Genomic DNA, 24,486 nt, shown 5'->3' on the forward strand with positions numbered 1-24,486 from the left:
ATTGGAAACTTTCATTTAGAGCAAGCACATGCTAGCAGCAGCCACGACGGAGAAATTTCTTCAATCTCATTTGATGCAGCTTTTAAGTTGAGGGCTATCGATCCAGCAGTACGGGAGTCTTATATATGTACATATCCAGTTTTTTTATTTATTTTTTTTCAATTTGTAGGTGTGGCTTATAGTATGGTGCACTTTGTAGTCCAGAAAATACGGTAATTTATTTAATTTTAGAACATGTAGTTAATTTTTACTGATTCTTTGAATTAATACAGAATTGACTAAATTTTAACATGATTAAATTAAGAAAATGCAGAGCCTTTGACCATCCCTCAAATTCAAGAAGCCATCCTCTTGCTATTATATTTGCTCAGTGCATTAGATGTGTTAATGTATCCATCCTTCAGCTGGAAGTGGGACTCATTACTCATTTGTAAACAAATTTCGAGCATCTTCCGCTGTGCTTGGTTTCCTCCTCTAGAGCTGCATAAGTGTGATCTATAAAGTGCCTAATTGCTTTTGTCCTGATCCCCTCCATGACCAGGCCATTTACTGTCTGCAAAGATCATTTCCTGCTCTCTTTCTGCAGTGTTCATCAGGGAGGCTCAGGCGCTGTGAAGTGAAATACCGTGGATGACATTATTGCAGTATTATTGTTTGGTTTATCTGTCAAATTATCGAAAGCTCATCCCTGGAGAGGCGGAGGGGAATGAGCAAACAGCTAGGAATGTCCAGCCGATGGTTGTCTGAGCACATCTTTCATCGAAGATGAATGGCACAATTTCTTACAAATCAGTCCCTGTTCAAGGTCAGGCTGAGATGAGCGGTGTAGATTAGTGTTGCAAATCTTTGTTTGTGTGGCGCCGAGAGGAAATAAGGATCTGGGACTAATCCCTTTGTTTGCAGTGTCAGTTTTCTTCATTGAATTTTGACTTCAGCTCTTCGGCTACATTGAAAAGACTGACACATCCAGTGGTAACTATTATTTTGTTGACTAAAAAGTGTGTTTTTGGCTTGTTTGTCTTCAGTCTCCATGAACACCTCAAATCTCCCCAGAGAGTCTAAGCTGAAGTGAAAAATAACTTATTATAAGTAACAACAGAAAGTGTGTTTTTAATGCTTAATTCACAGAAACGGAAATTGCAGGGGTTTTTTTATAATTTTTTATTTTATTTTATTTTATTTTTTTTAGGTTTTATTGGCTCTAGTGGCCTTTATTTGATAGTTAATTGACAGGAAAGTTGGTAATGAGAGAAGGGGGAAGACATGCGGCAAAGGTCACCAGGCCGGGAATCAAACCTGCGACAGCCGCGTCGAGGACTGAGGCCTCCTTATGTGGGTTGTGATTAACCCCTGCGCCACAACAGCACATCCCCGGGGTTTTTTTTATAATGAAGAAAAACATACATTTCCAAGAACGGATTTGAGGCTCCAAATTTATGGAAAAATTGTTTTGCTACCTCATAAAAAATGTAAGGCAACAGTAGAACTCCTCATTGCATCAGTAGTAGGACTAAACTGTAGGAAAATTAAAATATTGCATGAAAATAGCGTTTTTAGAAAGCTTTCTATCTGAAAAGAAAGAAATATTGTTCTTTTCAGTTCAGATCATTGTTCAGAACCATGCAGACCCCTGGAATAGGCAAGTAACCTCAAACTGATGTCAGTCATATATATAAACTTTTGTGTTATAATTTAAGTATAATAAATCCTAATTTTAATAAATGTCTAAAATATATTTTCTGCTTTTAAATTTATAATGGAAATTGCTCAATGGGAGGAAAGATAAATGCTTCACAACTTATTTGGGATTATGAAGTTGTTGTTTTTTTTTGTTTTTGTACATTTAAATGATCTAAAGTTTAATTAACCAGGAAATTACAATTACAGGAATTTAAATCTTATGATTGCAAGTTCACACAGCAGAACTTCAGGAAATGTTTCCTAAACAAACAAATTAAATAAATTAATGAATCAAAACACCCAAATTTACTGGAAAATTAACCAGGTCTTGTCTTAACAGCTTGTCAGTCAAGCTAGTCATGCCAACATGATCTTTATGAGCCAATTTCTACATAGATGAGGAATTATTCTCACAAGGACTATTAACACATGGATCAGTAGGTGTAAAATTATCTAACACCGCCACATCAACTGTGAAGAAAAATTAATTGACTGACTACCCTATGAGAGTGATTGCCCCATTCTAATCGGGTGTGTTTGGCAACATCATTATTTCTTTTTGAGACTAATCAACTAAATCAACTTTTTATTCTTAGTTTTCATTCAAATAACCACTCTTTTTCACATTTAAAACTCTTTGATACATAATAAATGGTCAATGTACATTTAAAGAAATATACAGCAGGAAAACCTCCTGGATAAAGCATTAAAGATATCTTAACTGCACAGACATAATTTCTGAAATGTGTTTTTTGTTTTGACTTAGTAAACCAAAGAAGGCAAATTGTGAGAAGAAAAATGTGAAGCTGTAATTGAGTGTCAGTGAGAATATGTGAGCACAACTTCTTGGGTTGTAACTTGCTGATCCTTATTCCTTCTTATGGATTTTAAATTAGATTAATATAAAAGATTTTTGATGAAGAATGCACACTTTTGTAAATACATTTGTTTGTATGGGAAGCTCAGAAAGGAGAAGATTCTCCACTCAAACCTGCACAGTTTTCACATTGAATCACACTTTCATTGCCTAGAACAGTCTGGTAAAAAAAAAACACTATAGTCATTCTGTCTAATATTAAAATATAGATACTGTAAGGAGAAAAACTAAAAGGCATTTTTATTAGACATCTTGACCATTAAAACTATTTATCATATTTCCATATGATAACCTTTATTCACAAGAACGTAACTAACCCGAACTCTCAATCTTAATTTAGATGATTCTCATCATTGTTACCCTGTTGGTTCTGTTTATGTAAATACTGTTTACTGAACATAAGAGCTTCAAACCACTTTTTTCTCTTCTACAGCCTACTGCATGCAGGGTATTACTGTCAAAAATCTGTGGATATTATTGACAATGAAACTATAATCATTCTTTTGCAGTGCCTTCACTCTAACTCGTGTGTCAAACTTAAGGCCAAACTTCAAGTTTCAAGGCATGTTACAGATTTATACTTCCTGCAGACTTTCTGCACCCACTTTCATTCATGTTAAAGGATGTACTATGTATTTTTCATGCATAGGGCCACAATCAAGTAATTGTTGCTTTCAGTTGTTATGAAATTTTAAAAAAGTACAATTTGCATTTTATTCCCCTTAATGTGCTGCATTCCTGAGTTGTGTGTTTTATTTATTTATTTTCATTTTAAAAATACTTTCACATAAAGGTTTTAAACCTCTAAAATCTTACAATAATTGAAGGGGTTGGTCTGTCTGTCTCCATAGACAGCCAAAAGCAAAAATTGATTTTTTAATATTTGTAATAACAGGAAATATAAATTGTAGAAAAGTTAAAGCTGCAATTACTGACAGAATGTCCTGAGAATATCCTGCCATTCTGCACTGCTTCCCAGCATCTCTCCACTAAGCTGCCCCCTCTCAAAGGTTCTGGGTAAAACCATAAGATTTTTGAAGTTCTTTTTTTTTTTTTTTTTTTTACAGCCTGAAAACAAAGAAATACTGATAAAAATATGAAGTTTAAATATTCAAAGATTATTGATTTCTCAATTATGATTTTTGTTTGAAGTTACTCTTGGTTTAAAAAAAAACATGTTTTTTTCAGTTAGTAAAATTAAAAATATCACAGGGTTGTAATATTTAAAATTCCTGTCGTGCTTAATGTTTGGGTATTCCACCAACGAACTGGATTGATGTGTTCGTGTTCGTGGTCGTTCAAATAGACCAGATGGTAAAAATATCCAGCGGATCAACATTTTCTCCTTCTAAATGTGTGAAGCCAAAGAAATAACTTTATCTGCTGGCTGTAGCGCCTGCAAGCATATCTACATTAACCCGGCTATTATTGATGCTTCAAAAATTTTCTGTCTGCATTTTGATGAATAAAGCACTCAGCTGCCATTTTGGCTTAGTGTTGTGGATATAAAGTGTTGCTGTTCTTTCTATGATGGTTTACTTTGTTAGTAAAGTTTCTAAAAAAGATGATTCACCTTGCCCTTTGTCACATTGCTTCTCCCTTTAAATGAGTCAGACCTCAGCCTTAGCATGCATGAGTGAAAACCCAAGGCATTTGAATAAATCAAATAAATCAGTGCTCCTAAGTGGGTGTTTACTTGACTGAGTGCAGCCTGTTGTGACCCCAACCGCTTCCAGCCTCCCCAAAGTATAACAAAGATGTTTTGCACTCTTGTGCCCCACTTGGTTATTTTCTTTATTTATGAGTTGAATTTCAGTGTGGCAGCTTTTGGAATGGATTCTCCCTGACTTGTACCCTGGTCATTACAGAAAAAAAAAAACTTTCTCTTGCTTCACTGAATAATTCCTTCTGGCACACTAAAACCCTGTTTGCCACAAACACCTTCTCTACCATTTTCCTCTGACAAAACAACAAGGGACTTCAGACAACAAGTGCTGACTTTTTTGCCAAAGGGCCCATTAGCACTCTCATGTGTGACTAAACATTGTTTTTTGCATGGTTTTTAGTGAAGGCAAAACACAGAAAGCACTTGTCAGTGTGGAAGGCTAAAAGCTTAGATGCAGGAAGAGCTATTCTTAATAGATGTGTTGGGACTCGCATCAAAAATGTAGATGAAAGGTTCTGTTAAATAATAGCATCAAAATATTTTATGTAGGTCACTTACAATGACATTTGTCTTAATGTTTTTGTCTCTTTAAATCAAAGAAGCTTCTTATTGATCTTAACGTGCTTAGCTCACCGATAGTAGTCTTGAAACTCCATTCCCGTTGTAAAAGTGGTATTATTAAAAGTACCAAAACCTCTTGGTTGCAGACTAGTGTAACTGCTGTGTTCTAATCTACCCAAAGGACCACACCACTAAACATCTACAGTGTGAAAACACTCAAATTTGTGGGACTCCGTGGTTGTATCTCTTCTTGAGCCTGCATTTTTTTTTTCATTTATTTAAAAAAGAGAATATGCACTTTAATTAATAGAAGTACTTCATCATTATTTAGCCATAAATGTTAATATTCATCTGCTCTCCCTCACGGGTAGATTGTTTAAAGCAAAACTGTAACAGAAAGTCTCAGTAAAGAATTAATGTTTTGTATTAGCCAGTTTGACTTGAAGTCTAATCTACTTCTGTTGGCTCTTCAAACCTTAGCTCAGGTTCAACACAGAGTATTTGGATGTTTTTGCAACAGATTTAATGCTTTATTACCAGGATGGAAGAATGTTAGCCATCACCACTGCTTGTTTCTTAAAACATGCCATATTCTAAACAGGATCCTGTTTAGTTTTAAGCTTCCTCAGCAAGTTGCTAAGCAACTTCTCCTCTATAAAAGAGCATCTATTGTCTTCCAAATTTCATTTAAAGTTTTTCTGTTCTTTGAAAATGTTGACATTACCTCTGTACTTGTAGCACCAGGAATCAAAATAAGAGGCTTTTGTTGGGGAATCGGTTGGATACTTGCAGAAATGTATTCTAAATGTGGAATAAACACGCAAAATGTAGTTTTAACAACCTAGATAAAAAAAATAATGTGAGAGTGCTAACTTGGCTTCAGGTCTTAAGAAAAACCATGATTGCATTAATTGTCATTTTAAAGTTAAGGGTTGCAAAAACTGCTATTTAGACAGGACAGAAAACCTGGTGGCATAGAGAAATTAATGACAACATGCGTCACTTGAACTTCAAAAGTGTTTTTACCAGAAGGCATTATAACACTGATGGAAAAAAATCAAACGAGGAATGACTTCAGACATGAATGAATATGCACCATCAAGTCAGTAAAGCGATTTTATTCTTTGAACCTATTTTTAGTAAGAAATGCATTTTTTTTTTTTTTAAACCCACCAATAAATACTTTCATGTTCTGTACCGGCATAATGTTACCAGGATTGCCGGGAGGGCTGGTGTCTATCATGTGGAAGGAAGTGGTGTACTACGTAGACAGGTCATCTAGTTGACAAAGGGCAGACAACGGTGTATGAAAACACACCAAGTCCTACAGCCTGCCATGCTTGTAGCCAGTGGAAAAAAGCTGGCGTACCCCAACTCTGACTGGGATTTGTACCAAGGTCCTTCTTGCCACGAGGCAACAGTGCAAACAACTGCAAGTATATAACAGTAAGTGAATAAAAACTTTGAGTGCTCTAAGTGTAGCTGTTTAAGTTACTTGCTCATCAATCAGTCATGTTAAAAAGTTATTGCCCCTCTTCTGTTAGATGATTATCAGGATTCACTCTGAGGTCTTGAGTATACTGCACCAGGATTTAAAGCTCTGACTTCTGGAGAATGGCAAGTAGCCATCTGGTTATTGTTCACTCCAGACCTGCATGGGAGCTTCAGCCTGAAATAGCATCAAAGGCGAAGAGATGTCTTTTGAAAGTGGGCCGCTGTATCGAGAGCTAGAGAGATCTCAATTGAGTTGTCACTCAGGGGTGTCGGTTACATTTGGATACAGATGCAGTCACGCTCATTTCCCTTTTCATTGAGGGGAAGAGAGGTGAAGCCGCATTCATAAGACAAACACAAACAACGAAGGAGCACTTTCTACGAGTATTAATTGACACAAAAGGGAATAAGGTCTCTTATCTGCTCTCCTTGAAGCTAAGTACAGCCTCTGGGATGTTCTGAAGTGCACTGACAAGGTGTGGGTGGGCTTTCCAAATCCAATCTCAACTATGTTTGAGATTGGAGGAATCTGTAAAGTTTTGACACAACCGGAGTCTTATGAGTTTGGTAGATTGATGTGATCCAGTGATTCTTATCTCCTGGTTCCACGGACTATAGTGGCTAATTTTACTTTGTTTCTGCTGACTTTTCTAAAGTGACATCATTGGTTATCTATATCATCTATTACACATAAAGAAAGTAACTGAGAATTACCTAAACATCTTTAGGAGGTCATTTGAGGTATAATGCTATTGTAATAACTAAATATGAAGAAAAAGCAGATCTACTACAGTGAAATTATTACCTAAATATAGCTAGGAACAAAATAGATATTTGAAAAGTTAAGTATATTAATATAAAAAACATATTTTTGTCTGGAATAATATTTTTTTTCAATTAAGTTTTTCATAAAAACACTGAAAGTGCCTCATTGTGAGTGAACCTTGCAACAATGTGGCTATGTTTGTGAAATGTACAGAATTTTAGAAAGGAGTCTTTCAAGCAGCCGCATCTTAAGAGGTATCAAAAGCTTGATTTCATAATGTTAGCTATTCATCAACAATCTCCTAAACCCTTTGCTTCAGTCCATTACTTTACGAAAGTAAAGCATTGATGGTCTGAAACAAATTACGGAGCAACTGAGACTTCAGAGCGGTAAGGAAATAAAAACTAAGAAGTGGGCGGCTGCCAAGTACTTGAGAGATTAGAAAGCCATAATTAAGCAAAGACAGCAGAGATTTTGAAGTTATTTTGTCCATTACTGGGCATAAATAACAAGTATATTGACAAGAAGGCTTAGTGGGTATGGGATTCTCACTGCTTAGTTACTGTTAGTAAATATACAAAAGAATCTTGGAATACATTTATAGGGCAACAGTATAAGAAACAAAATGATCTGGTTACTTAAGGTAGATGAGCCATACTACAAGATGCTGGATGGTTGAAGTCGAGAAAGTGCAACTGACGGCTTGACCTACATTTTGGTGTTAGTTTAGCTTGGACCTATTAAAAAAAAAAAAAAAAAAAAACTAAAAAAATCACTATGGAGCTTTCTTTCAGGCCACTTATCAACAGTGAGCAGAAATCTGAGGGAGGTAACATTACTTAATGCTGACTACATTTGGATAAAACTGCATCTCATTAAGAGAACTTTTATGCTTAACAAAGGTTTATTGAAATGTTTTGATTGCTGTTTTCAAAACATTATTACTTGGATTTAAATCTATTAAAAAGAATGTCCTTAGTTTGCTTAAGCTTTTTGTCACCAGATTTATCGAGGGTGTGTCCTGTTTCTTGCCTATTAACCACTGGAGATTGGTATGACCCGTCACCCAGAAAATTAATGAGTAAGATAAATGTTGTTTCCTCCCATTTTAATTGGCTGGTAGGGAAGTGATTTCACTGTCAAGTGATTATGTTTCTTCAAATCACATGTTTTAGTGTCAGTGGGAGTTAAAACTCGGATAAAAAGACATTAACTGGATAGTTTAGACAGAAAGTGTTTGTAAGCGTTTGCTCATTTGGTTGGGGAAACGGGATGTAAAACTGTCTCACTGAGAACTGAAAAGGGTGTGCTTGGAAGAGTTGCAGGCCGCAAGAAGTACATGTTCCTTTTGAAGCATGTGAAATGCATGTTTTAAGAATACAAAACTATAATTTAAAATCAGACGGTCCAGATTCTATCAATGATTGAACCACACCCCAGAGCCAAGGGCTCTTTAAAGGCGGCCATTCACAGCTGTTTCTGTCAGCACTGTGACACACACTCCCAACAGCTCTCAGTGTGCCGTTGTTGAAGTTCATTGGAGCCAGTGAATGTCTCATTAGCCAGGTCTCTGGAGCACAAAACCACATCAACATAGGCTGGATGTTTTTTTGACAGACTGCAAATAGCTTCAGTGACTATTTAAGGGAACGATGAGCCTTTCCAAAGTCATTAGCATGGGAACACTGGTGCCAATCATCACAAATGCTATGCCTGTAATAATGATGCAGGACTTACTCACATAGCCAATATATCCCTAGTAATACAGCTCAACTGTTGATGGCTTGATCTGACCAAACCCTACTTGCATTATAGTGTCCTGTCATTCAAACAAGAGAACAGATGGTGAGAGCTTAGACTTTTCTGTGTCCTTGAGGATAGTAGAAACTGTATGTCTTATGGGGGAAAACTTAGTTCCTTTACTGCCTGCCATGAGTGGTTTGTAGAATTATTGGTTCAGTGTTATGCACGTCTCTCCAAGGACTCCCCACATGCATGTGTAAGTGAACATGACCTTATCAACTGCTGGGCTGCCTTACAGACACACAGTTGTTCACTCACTGTATGGCAAAAAGGGCAGGGCCCTTTGACAGCAGAAAGAGGATTAGACTGCAAACCAAAGATTCTTAGTCAATTTAATGGAATAGAGATGAGTGGATGGGAGATTTAAATAAATTAACCTTCAGTGAATTCCCAGAGGCTTGAAGGAATGATGGAGGGGGCCTGAAGAGGAATATTTTTACTGTCAATAATGTCATGAATAGTGATGCCATTCCTATGCAAGGTAACTTCTGATTGTGTTCAAAGCATGAGTCGCATGTGGATCACATGTATTAACAAACAAGAGAAATGTATTCCCATCTTTGTCTCATCTGTTGCATGGAAGGATTTTTCCATTGTCTACCATCGCTACATGTCTCTTCTGTATTGGCTGAGTTAATGGGACATGCAGAGCCACGTGAATTCATAAATGTACAGTGATATACTCTGATGCAGCATCATTTCAAAATACTAGCATAACATCAGGGAATAGATTAACCTTTACCAAACTCCCAACTGTAAAAGCTATTTCTTCCTCCTCAATTATCATGACACTAACTGTCATTGTTTTCCTTGACACCTAAAAATACAAAACTTTGAATATTTTAGATATCCTTACAGCTTTTGGGGTGATAGCACATGGCTTAAGCTCGTTAAAAAGTGGACGGTTTATTTATTATCTCAATTTTGTCTGCTGTTATTAATGCCAAACACTTCAGCAAAAGTCTTTTACTATTTATACTCATGAAAAAAATATTTAGCAAATCTGAACAGTCTTTAACCTACTTAGATGTAATGTACCATCGTGTATGGGCATAAACCTCCCAAGTTTAGCGATTCCCTTGTGTCTGAACGGATTAAATCCTCGCAATGTTTTTTTTTTTTGTTTTTTTTTTCCAGTTTGCAGTTGCTTTAGTGATTAATATTCATAGCTTCAGTGTTTTGATCTTTGCCGCCTTGTAATTTTACACTTTACATACATTATATTGAAAATTGTGAAATATTGATTTGTTGCATGGATTAATGGAAGAATTTTCCATTGTAACCTATGGCCTCAAAGGAGTGTACAGTGCTTTGCAAAAGTATTCACGCCATTGACTTTTCCACATTCAGTCAACCACAAATGCCAATGTGCTTTCAGTGTGCTGTGCATTTCCATGTGGATCACGGTATTATGTATTTAAAAAAATTCTAAAATATTTGCAGCTGTAGCTGCAGCAGTCCAAGCACTGAATGCAAAGTCTCAGGTTTTTCAACTTCTGTTTTTTTTTTGTTTGTTTTGAAAATGGAAACACCCCAGTAAAATGCATTAAAACTTGAATTTTAAACATGACAAAATGCAAAATGGCTGAATGCTTTTTGTAAGACACAGTGTACAAGTAGAGCCCTGCCTTGCAGCAGGAAAATCTCTTTGGAGTTTGCATGTTTCCCCTGTGCCTGTATGCTTTTCCTTTGGGTATACTGACTTCCTTTCTCATTCCATCCCTGTTCATTATTAAATTGAACTAAGCAAAGGTCTCGAGTCTTTCTCTATTTCACTGATCTCATGGGAAAGGCTCAAACTTAACGTGCTCATCTTGTTCCACCTCTGGGTGAAGACTGTGTCATTGTGCCCTTGGAAAGGAGTAGAATCAGTTCTAGTAAAGTTATGTTTCTAGGTTTTGATTAAAAAGGTTTACCTTTACTTAGATGACACCTGTCATTTCTGAATAAGATAAAGGACAGGCACCTAAAGCTGTCATGTTTCATTACTGTTGACTACCTTGTAATTTCATCGAAAGCTTACAAACTTGTTCACAGTTTATGGCTAAAAGGGGGGATATAACCAGAATTTAAAATGCTGTTTTTTTCTTCTGTAAATATCTAATGTGAATCACTGGCAGCTGAAGACAATAAACTATTAATGTGTTGCCCTCTTCTGTGGAAAGGCATTAGAAAAATACTCAGGATGATCCCAGTCATTATTTTTATTAAGATGAGCCTATTGTGCCAAATGATGGAGCTTTTCAGAAACTGATCCCATCTACTCTCAGTTGTTTGGAGAGCCTGTTTCTAACAGCTCTTTGTCTTTGCTATAACTGGAGGTGAAAAGCTTCACTAATAGTCTCTTGAGAATGCCACTGCTGCTCTGCATGCTTTGCCATCCATTGCTAAGCCACGTCAGTAAGACACCTTGTTTATGCATCTGCTAAGGGCACTCATGACTTCACAGTCACCTACCTTTTTAGGAAGGTGTGATCTCACGCCAACATTCCTAGGCGAAAGTGTGCTCTGACGTTCTAAAGGACACCGCGGGCTATAACTGGTGTGACAACTCAATTTATTGTGAGGAATGATGTGTACCAAAACTTTTTTAGCAATCTCTAATGGTGGTCTTATGTCTTTATGATGTCTGTAACCTTTCAGGTTATTGAAGGCTAATTTTGGAAGCTGTTTGTTGACTTGGCAGCTGCCAACAAACAGGAATTTAGTCTGTGACTGTAACAAAAAGTGTCGAGCTTTGATGTTAACTGAGTTTTGAGTACAAAATCAAACATTGTTACCATTTCAGGTTTTTGCTTCATCACAAATTAACAACAAATTATATGGATTTCATTTGGAGTCACTTTCTACAATGAAAAACAAATAAGCAAAGAGATGAAGCTGTGAATTCTGACCCGTGAATAACAGGGGACCACACATTACCAAACACACTTACACTCAAATCCAAAGAAAATGAAGATGTAGGAGGAAAAAAAATCAATAAAAACATTTTAAAAAAGCAAGTGAGGAAGTCGTGTCATCTTTGTAAAAGGAGTGGCGCTGGGCATAATTTTGTTAATGAATACCAGGAATAATAAGCTTTATAGTTTCTTTAACACTAATTAAAAAGAGGGAACAAGCTGAGAGTTCACAGTTTTACACTGTGAAAGCAGTATTTGTAACAGTATCATAATTATCCTCCTGTGTATATCTCTTTTCACTTTACAAATTGTAATGGTGAAAAAAATTGAGAGGGGTTTTCAAACCTGTTGAAAACTGTGGATGCTATCCAAGTATCGTTTTAAGCTGTCGTCAGTCAGCTGTGATTACAGCCTTTTGAAACTGTAAGATTCAATGAAGGAAGGAAGATAAATTTAACCGTTAAACTTCCACAATCTTTGGTTTTTTTCAGGACACAGAATTTTAAAAAACTTTGGTCTCATTATGGTCCTAAACCCAATCGTTCCACCTTGTTCAGATATTTCTGCTTAGTATGGAAAGTCGGTCTTCACCTTTCTGCGTGACAGGTGTGTTTTCTCAACCACTTTGCCTGTTTGAGGATATAAGTCGGTGAAGCAGAAAGGCAGTTTGATAGACAGAAAAGGTTTACTAATGAAGTGGAAAAGTCAGGGAAGCTAATATATTTCTGTGGTTGAAAACATGTTATGTTAATGCCGTATGCCACCATCTGGCCCCTTGTCTTGCTCTGGTTATATAAACACAGCAGTCTTCATGGTCAGTAAGTGTCTGAGTTCTACATTAGGTTAATAGTCTGCTGCTACGGGTACTCCCCCATTGATGCCCTTCCTCTCTGCATTGAGCTGATGCACATTTCCTTATGCAATGCATTATTCATCCTTTACCGTTGAGTTATTAGCTGATAGGAATTAGATGAGGCATTACAGGAGAATTATACAAATGTGCTACTAAGAAAATTAGTGCAGCTCTCTGACTGAAAGATCATAAGTTCAAATCCTGAACCTGCCAAAAACCCTTGATGCATTATTAAAGACTAATTATATCAACATTATTTAATGGATCCTATTATGAAATTGAGTGTTGGAGCAAACATGATTATACCTTTTAAAAATAGTGGAACTGGCATGTGGGATAGAATTCATTTTATATTATTTTGGATGTCTTATGGTACACTCTCATTGAGATGAGGCACTTATTTGTTGTGCACTTCTTTGTAAGGGAATTTTTCTCTTCCCATGCCCTTAAAAATTAAACATAATTTATCCAAATGAATCATTTACATGTTTTAATCTTTTGCCTCACTCAAAATTAGGTCATAAAAGTATATTAAGATAAGTTTTGAAGTATGTTGACAGAGTTAGAACTGTCCATTTCAGCCTCAAAATGCATCAAAAAGATTTTTTTTTGTTTTTGTTCTTCCACTGTTCCTCCTGGGAGATATGTCACATGCTGACGTTGCAAAATAAAATCTGTTCCTTTTTCAGTCTGTTTCTAGGCTAATGGACATGGAGTTACAAATATCTTATTGCATTTCTGTGTGTAGGTACACCTGAAGGGAACAAAATGCCACTTGGTGCGCCATCAGTGTACCTTAACAATGAAATGCATTAAATTGGAACATCACATTGTCCCTCATTCTGCAAGGGAATACAGAGTACAGACTCTGATTGAACTCCAAGGTGGTCATATGCCGAGTTAATGACCCACTGACTTTTACCGTGTATTTTAATGTGCCTGTGCTTGCCTGGCTGTCCATCATTAGTGCTGCATGTTATTAATGTGTCCTTGATATGAGTGGGTCACAATAATTTGCCACGTTTCTGTGATTGCATTTTCACCACATAAAGTTTGTGTCTCCATTTAGCAGTTTCATTGCCTTAATTTATTCTGCAGCCACTCTGTTTGGGCTCCTCCTGTCTCCACCCTGCCTCCTGGTATTTATGTTCTTCTTCCCTCGGGGAGTGATACTCGCTGACATCGCTCCTCCCTCCTGGCCAGATGTTGAAATTTAAACAGGCCATTCATCAGCCAGCAGATACATGAGTAGCAGCAGAGACGGGGGCAATGACCCTGCAAAGACGTTGTTAATATGCAGGTTTACACGCCTGTGCTGAAAGCGTTCTGTTCTAAAGACACGTACGGGGCAGGAATGGACGCTCGGTTCAGCTGAAACTCGCAGAACCGTGCGTCAGGCTGATGATTAAAATGTTTTATTTCCTCTGTGTCCAATCTTCTCTCTGAATTACTGTGATTACTTAAGAGCCAGACGAGATCTTGGATTTCACTCAAGATTTCCTGGTTGCATAAAATCAAGTAGATTTAGTTTTAATTTACAGCAAATGTCTTTGATTCTTTATACAAACTCGGTGCCAAATTCATAAAGTTATATTTCTAAGGGAGAAAAATCCATAACATTTTTGGATATGCCTACCAGTGGGAGCAGAAGTGAACATTTTGTCCTTCGTGACCTGAATTAGGACATTATCCCCTGAAGCTGAGTGGTATTTCCCTACCAGCTGTTCAGTGTTGTCTCAATCTTTCCACTGCTTCTCTTCGCCTCTTTTCCTGGGAACTTCTTCCTGCCTTTAGTGACTGAGAGCTGTCTCCCTTAATGTAAGCTGTATCTGTTTATTGGTGACAGAGTTAACATTGCCTGAGTAATGGATTTGTTTCACTCTAGAGGATTGACGGTCATCTGTAAATAAGTGTGACAGATGGATTTTCGGTAGAGATCGACTGGCGAGATGTGGGAGAGCCCAGACAGGAGATCCATTTAAACTGAGTCTGCAGCAAATGCAGAACCCACAGATCTGCCACCCACACATTCAGAGTGTTTGAATCCCTTATGTCTCATGTTCTTATCACTATATGCAAGCAAATCTTCAGCTTCTCCCATAAGGCGACTGTGAGGCAAAATGGTAACCAAAGTATTCATACCCACTGAATCATTCCACATTTTTCCATGTTGCACCACAAACGTTCATTTAATTTATTATAAATGCAACATGGGAATGTTTTCAAACATTTATACATACAAAAATTAGAATATTGTGGCTAGCCTTCTTGTTCAGCCCATAAATAAAATATGACAAGTAAAACAGCTGCGACCAATTATTATGGAAGAAATTAATTGTCAGCACCAATTGGTGGAATCTCCAGTCAGGTTTATTTTATACATGCACATGATATAGGAACAATGAGATCAAAAACTACTCATGAACAGGTTAGATTAATGCTGTGAGGCTCAGAGTGTGTCCATACAGAGTCTGCACATTGGTTTCATTCAAAGATAAGTTATCCCAAAAAACTGGGGAGACAGTCTGACTCCTGAGTAGCTGCTGAAAACCATATCTTATGTTGGGTGTATAGCTCCGACATGTTTCTTTTATTAAAGTTCATAAGCACCTGGAATGAAGACATGACATAACATGACCATTAGATCATTAGTCACAATATAATTAAAAAAAATTTGACTGCATAGTGATTACAGAAAATCATTTTGTTTGCTTCACCGGTGTGCAAATTTGTTTTTGTTTTATATGATTTCAACATTTTTGAGGTCAAAATCACTTAGTTTTTGTTATGAATTTATGTCTTGCCTGTTGAAACCTATGTAAGGAGTCTGAAGCAAATCAGTGCAGTTCTGTGCCTCACCTCTGGAGGTGCTGTGTCACAGAGAAGAAAGCGGGGAGATAGCTGCTATTGCTGCTATTTTTATTGTTGTCTCTCTTCGTTAATTACAGTGATAACAAATGGAGCCAAATACAAGATAATCCTGGAAGGAAACTTTTAAGAAGCTGGTGAAGTCTTAAGACTGGGGCGGGGGTTCATGTTTCAGCAGGACAACAATTCTAAACATTCAATCAGAGCTTGTTTCAAAACAACTGTCTGTGTTGAAGTGACTATCATTAAATACCTTGAAGTCTTTGGTACTAAAATCACAAAATTTGGAAAGTTCAAGGAATATAAATAATTCTGCAAGTCTCTTTAAAGCTTTATGTAAGATTAAATAAATATGAACACAAGAGAATATATTTGTTGACAGCAGCTTGAAAGTTTGATAACATTTGAAATATAAACTTAATAGTTTGCAGCTTCATTTCTTGTTTTTTTCTGCTTTCTGTAAATTATTTGTTAGTCAGTCTTGCTTCTGGCTGATTGAAGTCATAAAATGTAAAGATGGATGACGCTGTCTCATTTGGGCTGTTGCTACATGTAAACCACATTAATGGGGCTATTTTTAGAGCTCTGCTGAAGCTGCAGGAGACTGGATCTCCTGCTCAGTTGTGCCACAGAGGAAAAATAAATTTGAGCACAAAGAAGTGTAATAAATTTTTCATGAATGTAAACTGAATCTTTCTAGGATTCTGCTCTGCTTTGACAGGAAAGAGAGAGACATTAGACAGAAAATGTAACTAGTAAAATAGAGACTCAGGAAAGTTCACTGTTTTTCTTGTCTGCTCATTGTCTTATGTTTGTATTTTGGGCAGTGTGATAAACATTAGTTACACTTATGTTTAATAAACCATCTTTTAATGTCTGCACAGTTTACAGTTGAATGAACAAGAAATGTTGGTTTTATGAAAGTGAAATTTGTGTATACAATAGATTATTCAAATGTCAGCACTTTTACATGTAAACATTTTAAGTGTTTTTAAATATCCACACTGCCAACTTTATCCAAAGATTTTTAAGAGAGTCCGTAAGGTCTGCTCCTTACTGACCTGAGTCATGATCTTTTTAATGGATTTCTGCTTATAAGAGATAAATTACTGCTGTCCTGGAACTTATATTTTTCTAAGAGACCTTTTATGTCAGTGATTCCCAAAGCTGGTCCTGAAATCGTGCCGTCCTTCATGTTTTAGTTGTTTCCTTGTGGCCGCACACCTCATTTAAATGAACGGGCCATTAACGGTCTGCTGTAGAACTTCATTGCATGCAGAGGGGAAAGAACAGTTATGAGAATCGGGTGTGCTGGAGCGAAGAAACATCTAAAACATCCCAGATAATGGACCATGACGACCAGGATTTAGGATCTCCTAAAAGAATAACTTCTTTATGCCCATTTTGTAGTTGCTGGTTATTTTATTCTTTTGTGATTTCCTGCTCTCTTTTTTTTACAAATGTGTGCAAAACTTTGTCAATATTCTGCAAAAAAAACAACAAAAAAACCCACAAATTCTTAATTACGTTGTTTCCATCTAATAAGAAATCATTAGAAAACATGCCACGCCATCATCATCCTATGACTTCCTGTCTTATTCATCTATTCTGCCTGTAGTAACATCTGGTTTTTGATCATATGACTGGTATGATGCAAAATAAGTGTTTCCATTGCGGTTTTTAAAAATACACTAATTTCAATACAGACTCAAATCGATTTACTTTTATTTATATAGCACATTTAAGCAAAAAAAAAAAAAAAAAAGTTATTAACCAAAAGCATCTCTGAACTAATGGGTTTTTAGCTTTGTTTTAAAGGAACTTGGTTTTTCAGCAGTTTTATATTCTGGAGGATTTTTTCCCAGATTAGTGGAGCTAAAAATAAAACAGAATTCTCCTTCTTCATGTTTAGTTCTGATTCTGGAAATGACTAGAACCAGAAGATTGGACTAAGCCTGTTGCAATAAGTAATTAATACATTCTTATTTTCTCTTTGTCTGTCTTTCAGGACTCAACGCTTTGCCCTTTGATCCATCAACCAACAACGATCCTCTTCAGTTCAACGGTTCTAGTGGTCCACTTGGGACTGAGTGTGCTCCCTTGGATAACACTGCTGAAAACGGCAAAAAGAGAAAGAGAGCCAGCCTTCCTCCAGGTACCAACTACTCTCTCTCAAGTATTCCTCTTCAGCAGCGGGATTACAGCATGTTCTTAAATCCTCATCATTTTGTCTTAAGCCATGTCGAATTTCAACCCAAGTGTCTAAAAGCTCAACTGGAGGACTTTTCTGTTCACTCAGGAGAGCTTTTTACCTCAGCTAGCTTTCATACCTTGCTATTTTGTACCTTCTTTTCTACCAACATTCAATACCTTAACTGGGAATTGTGGCATAATCCTATTATTGGGTGGCAGTACGGACAAAAAGTGGCTTATTTTTTAGTCTTTGCTGTTTCCTATTACCTTGCCATGTCCTGAGGCTCCAGTTGTCTGGCCTGTTTAGGGGTCATGCAGCTGCTGCAGGAAAACTGCTCCTTTGAGATTATGTGTGTGTATGCGGGTATTTTTGTCTGGATGTCTGTTACCGTGACAACACTGCCTGCCAATCAAAAGCTCCTGCACGCCTTCAGTTCTGCCACACAAAACATTTGACTCGTCACCCAGGGAATGGCGCAGCAAAGAGATGCATGTGTCCATGTGTTTATGCGAGTTCGCTATAATTAAACAGTCATTTGAGTAAGTGGCTGGTCGCATGGTAATGTGTCAAATTAAAGAAGGACTTTCTAATTAAAGAATTAAAGAAGTTCTGACTAATTAATTGCTTTATAAGTAGACAGAAGAAAGCCCCTCAGACAGGGAGGTGGTGTTCCATGTTCTCTGCTTCTGTGGCCATGATAATTGGTCTGACTTAATTATGTACAATAAAAAAAAAAATAAAAAACCTAATCAACTTTTTGTCATTTCTTCTCATCTTTACTTAGATAAGTTCATGAATTGATAAGTATTTGATTTTAATTCACTGATATGGTTTACTGTGGCTGTAACTATCATGGCTGACGGTCAAACTATTAATTATGATTACAACGAATGATGCTCATGTGTACCTGCATCTTTTCTGTATATGGTCTGTTTGTTAGGAATATGAAATATGTTTTTTGCTTCATTAGAGATATAACATGCCCATCAAACATATCATATTTAATTATGTTTCCAGCCACAGACATCAGTGTATTTATCTTGATTTTATTGCGTAACTGTGAAGTGAAATGAAAAAGAATCCATATTTATCATTTTTACAAATACAAATATGTGAATGATGACGTGCATTTGTTTTTAACATTTGAGTCAATGTACCAATGGCTCCTCTTTAGAGTTAAAGTTGTATGTTTCAGCCAGGTCTATTACATTTGCATACCAAAGTTTCTGCCTTTGTAGCCATGAAAAGATTTAGCAATCACAGACATTTACGACAGGTTGTTGTCTTTTAGTGGATTTAATTGTAACTTTATAAGATGGGCCATCCAAAACCTGTGCAGTTATGAGGTGGAAGAAAGATTTTACAAATTTTTGAACATTTTCACATTTAAAACTCTTAAATATTGTGGTAGCATTTGTAGTCTGCCGCACACTCAATGTTTTGTAAAATGTTCTCTTACTGTATTAACCACTGCATTTTAGCCTATGTCTCTACAAGCTGTGCAGGTGTAGAGACGATATTGTTGCTAGTGCTTCTTTTCAAAAGCGCTTGAGTTTCATCAGATTGTGTCTGTATGTTTGGGATCATTGTCCTGCTGGAAGGCAAACCTTCACACCAGTCTCAACTCTCTTGTAGCTTCTAACAGGTTTTCTACCAGGATTACCTGTCTTTAGCTCCATCCGTCTTCCCAACAACTCTGTCCACTTTCCCTGTTCCTGCTGATAAAAAAAAAAAAAAATGCTCGCTGTACCCCTCTAAATGGCTTCTAGAAAACCACAAACAGGACTTTTTTGTGGCTTTCTTGCAATAGTAGCTTTCTTGTTTTCAATCTTGTTTAAAGGTCAGATTTTTGGAGTGTAGGACTAAAAGATGGCAGACTACCCCACCAGAGCTTCGGATCGCTGCAGCTCCTACAAGGTTACCATGGTGAATCTTGCCTGCTTCTCCAAATAATGTTCTCCTTGCTTGGTCTGTCACAGTTTGAGATATTGTTTTGCTACTTCACCCTTCCTTAACCTCTCCAAAACATTACCCTTGTTCGCCGTGTGCATTGGCCTTTATGGTGCTGTTTGTTCATTAATGTTCTCTATAAAACCTCTGAGTCCATCACAGAAAAGATGTATTTATAATGTGACTAAATTACACTCAATTAAACTCTGAATTGATAATTATGTGATTTCAAAAACCGAGTGGAGAAGTGCTTCCAGAGAAAACAGAACCAAATACATTTGCCAGGCTTTTTACCCAAATGGCAAAGAAAAGATTAGATGTAGGATGATAAATTATGGTCATGAATTAAATGTTTGTTCATAATATTGTTTTTTTTTATGGTAATATTACTCATTCTTATTAAAAAGACGTATTTGATGATGGGAAATAACTTGAAGTGCCTGCTGTGTTACATCATTGTAACCGCTATAGATACATTTTGTGAAGAGACAGATCAGTTTAAGTGTAGGGAATTATGGTCTCCATTCAATGCTGTGATTTATATATGAGCAATTGCCCTCTGCGGCTCTGACAGCCTACCATCACATCATTAGTGTGACTCTAAATGACTCTCAGTGCCACCAGTGCAGGATTTTCTCTGCCATTGTTGTTGCTGAAATTGATAATATTTTTGCTTTCTTCTGCTGTGATGGGGTACCGTGTGACTCCTGTGAGAATATCCAAAACGCTAATAAGACTGTTGTCGATTATTCAGATGGTTAATCGATGAATCAGATATAATCACATTCTGCAGATTTCTCATTTTACCACTTAAATCTTTTTTGACAATATTAGAAATACATTAAAGGACACAAATAAATAAATGATTCAATTTATTTTTAAAATAAGGAAATAAACATGTCTATTGCCTAAAATGCCAAAACGCCATTGTGATTGTAAACACTTGATCATTTGCAGATTAATCAATACATTTTTGCATTAAGTAATTAACAATTGGAAAGCAAAGGTGCTTAATCTAAAAATTTCTTTCTACAGATCTGAACCAGGTGAAGCTAAAACTGCCACTTGAGGATTTGTGGGTTAAACAGATTTAAATTAAGTTTTATTTTTCAAAATGTTCATATTTTTGTACAGTTTTAGCTTTATTGCTGTACTTCCGTTAACAATTAATCAATTATTAAATTAGTCAGTGAGTATTTCAATAATTGATTCATCACAATAAATCTGATTAATCAGATTAATTCTTTGTATCCATAAAAGAATGGATTCAAAGATAAATGGATGGATGGTTTTAAAAGGGGACTGATGCATGGATAGATAGATAGATAGATAGATGCATGGATGAATAGTTAGATTTGGTTCTCTGGTTCATTCTTTATTTTTACCAGGTCAGTGGTCAGTTGCATGAATATGAGACGATTATTGCAATTATTTCCTCTTTCACAGTGAAGCTGTAGAGGTCAATCAGGAATGTCGGATCTTTGCTGGATTTGTGTTTGTCAGCAATTTATTTCTGCTTCCTTTAATTTTCTCATTTTGATGTAATTATCGGGTAAGAAGGTCTGAAGCAGTTTAACAAAACAATACTTGCAGCCCCCAAGCCTGTGGTGTCATATTTATTATTATAGCCCTCTTTATTATTTCTGCTTAAATGCAGAAGCTTTAGCAGTATTTTGCTTCGCTGTGCTCCGTGGTCTAAGCCTCATATCTGTGACGTCTCTGTGGGGAAGTTTAATTACAAATTTCTTTGACTTGGCCTGCCATAATCAGAGAGTCTGTTGATGCTTCCTTGAAACCTTTGAAGAACTGCAAGGTTAGTCGAGGTCTAAAGCAAATCAATGTGAGGACTTTACTCTCTTATAATTTTAGATTCTGTCGAGCTCCTGATTGTCTTTGGTCTCGGTCAGGTGCTTCAACCCCTCAATGAGGCACCAATTCATTAACAACCCGATTGACTAAGTGCCATTAAGGAACAGTTATAGATTGTTTTTGTGTTTCTCTCTGCTCTCTTTGCAATATTGCTGCACTTATAAATCTTTTGTGCATATTTACAGCCATCGAGACTCAATTTTCTCCAAGTAACTAATTTAAGAGATTTTAAAAAACAAACTAATATGATCTTCAAAGGTTGAATTACATCCTTTTTGCCTGATTATTTATTGATGTCCACCAACGTCTTTACTGACAGACCAGCACAAAGCTGGAAGAAATGTTTATATAAAGTAGCTGCAAGAATACATGATTGTCAAAATTAATCTTTTATGCATTTATGTAGTTTACAACAAGGAAACATGGCAAACGTGTACAAGAAAAGCCTCTGGGTAAAATTTACTCACAGATTCTCGTTCTAGCAAGACAGCAAAGTGGCTAGATTAATTATAATCATGAGTTAAAAATGAATCAATAAAGTCGAGACCAAATCTTATGGAAAGTTTTTTGGCAACACTTGAAAGTATGTGTGTGTGGTTATTTTCCATCTACTGTGACAGAGATTTCGAGTTTTACAAAGAAGTGACGGAGATTTGAGTCCCTAGAGGTACAAAGCTGATAGAAACATACTTCAAAAGACTTCCAGCTTGAAGAACCATGTAGACCAGGAGTGTCAAACTCCAGTCCTCGAGGGCCGCTGTTCTGCAACTTTTAGATGTGCCTCTTCTGCACCACACCTGAATAGAATAATTAAGGCTCTGGAGAACTGATCTACACCAGGAGGAGGTAATTAAGCCATTTCATTCCAGTGTTTTGTACCTGTGGTACATCTAAAAACTGCAGGACAGCGGCTCTTAAGGACTGGAGTTAGACAACCTGTGATGTAGACCATGAGTCATTCTCTTCTAACTTCACAAATATGCACTACTAATATGTTTTTCACATAAAGAATGACAAAAGTAAAATACACTCAAGTTTTTGGATCTGATGTGACAAACTCAAAAAGCTAACTGGGTATAATCATTTTTGTTCTGCACTATATGAAATGATGAGCTGTCATCTGCTATAAACTAACAAAACATCTCAAACGTTTGAAGCAGAGTTCATATTCTGTTCACAGAGCCTTAAAATAGACACTGACTTGATACTCAGTGTAACTAATTATACTTTAAGTTCAGGGGAAAAAAATAGCTCCTGAGAATTTAAGTGATTGCAAGACTGGAAGGGCTGTGCTTAACTGTCTCAGTCCTTTAATATCAAATTCATGAATATTAACACTTTCTTTTAATCAAGTGTTACATTTTTATGCGGTTTTTTTCCCTCTAAACAAAGAGGCGAGGTACTTGACCACCATCCTTGCCCTTTATCCTCTCTGTCCTCTCTGTTTGTGGACCCACAGTGTGCCTCTGTGTGCTTTTCTTTTATTAATTGATAATAAGTGGGGCCTTGGGGCTGCAGAGATTTTCCTACTCTGTGCTCTGTTATTTTTGTCAGTGTCTCAATGCAGCTAGAGATGGTCATTTCCCCCTCAAGTCCTGCTGTGTTTGAGCTGCAGGCAGTAAACAGAATGAGATTTTGAAATGATGCACAATTTTTTAAGAGGCAATATTTCCCTCACTTTCGATGAATTTAAATTAGCAGGATCCTTGCAAGCCCACACCAATCTTCACTTTTGCCTTTATAAACAAAGTTTGCATCCAGAGAAGCATAAGGCAGAAATTAAAACGAACATTTCTGAGGTTATAACTTCTTATGAAATAAGTTGCTTGGATTGAAGAGTGGTATTTATTTTTCAGGTGAGAGCAAGGAGAGTCCGAAGCTCTGGGAGGTTCTGTCAACTACAGTAATGAGGTGTTTTTACTCACTGCACATAAACCTTGCCTGCAGCACTCGTCTGCTAACTTTCTGTATCCATGGAGCCCTTGATAGGTCAAAGAGAGTGCAAACACATTTCCTTTTGGTTGGTGGAGGGGATTGGATGTGGACAGAAGGCTGCAATATACCATGCATATTACATTTATCCTGGTGAAGATGTGTCAAAAGTTTCAAAGTAGTTTTAAAATTTTGTATGCATGTATTTATTTATTTTATTTTTTGCAGTTTTAGAATCTCACAGTGAAAGTTTTAGAAGAATCCAACCATTAATTTGAGAACATGTGCCCGAAAGTTTAAAAAATCTCACCTTAAAAAAAAATATATATATTTCTTTTTCAGCAAAGGTGATGCAGTTTTGCACTCTCCTACTTTCATTACTTCATGCTGTAAGTTTGCCAGTAAGTCGGTGTAGTCTTCTGCTTTAACATTTCAGAAAGTTAGTGGTTACAGACAGAAAGATTTTTGACCATCTGTCATCAATATTCCCCCTAAATCACCCAGAGTCCTTGGTTCTCTTCAGGTCTCTTCAGGTCAACCATAAATTCTCTGAATTTATGCTTGGAAGCTTGATGGCCTTGGAAAAAGTGGTTGTTTTTTTGTTTGGTGAATTGTGTCTGTGTTGATTTGGCTGTAAGGCTCAGTGATTATTTCTGTTTTCCTGCAGTTTTTCTGTCATAAAAATCTGATTTATCGAAGACACCAAGAAGGTTTCCAGACCTTTTACACAATCCACACCACTATAGGAGCATTCGCCTTCTAAATTTTTGCTTCAAGTTAAGTAGCTCATTTTTACAGTTTAACTTTACTGGGTGGCTCCACATTTTAATGTTTTTGGTATTAGGAGAAACCTATTTTACTACCCACATCATTTGCAGACAGTTAGCTATAGATGCCGTTAAATAGAAACCTGGTGAATCCCATAATTCCAAGATAAATATGGATCCTCATCCAGCCTACTGTCCTGTGGCTAAATAAAATGGACTTGTGTGTGTGAAAGTCACTGATTATTATTTAAGTTTCTTGAAACTCGTTACTTAAGAAGAAGTAAATTATAAGTTGTAAAATGTGTC

At 36.6% G+C, this 24,486-nt stretch overlaps 1 protein-coding gene across 4 annotated transcripts in view; it reads left to right on the forward strand.

Annotated features, from left to right (window-relative positions):
* The window catches only part of enox2 (ecto-NOX disulfide-thiol exchanger 2), a 196,260-nt gene that overhangs the window by 71,874 nt on the left and 99,900 nt on the right, over positions 1-24,486 (forward strand). For all 4 annotated transcript variants that reach the window (XM_044127161.1, XM_044127158.1, XM_044127159.1 and 1 more), the window contains one exon: positions 17,477-17,623. In XM_044127161.1, coding sequence (XP_043983096.1) covers positions 17,477-17,623 — 147 coding nt within the window. The remainder of the gene's footprint in view (positions 1-17,476; positions 17,624-24,486) is intronic.

Source organism: Gambusia affinis, linkage group LG09, assembly GCF_019740435.1.
Source record: "Gambusia affinis linkage group LG09, SWU_Gaff_1.0, whole genome shotgun sequence".
Lineage (NCBI taxonomy): Eukaryota > Metazoa > Chordata > Actinopteri > Cyprinodontiformes > Poeciliidae > Gambusia > Gambusia affinis.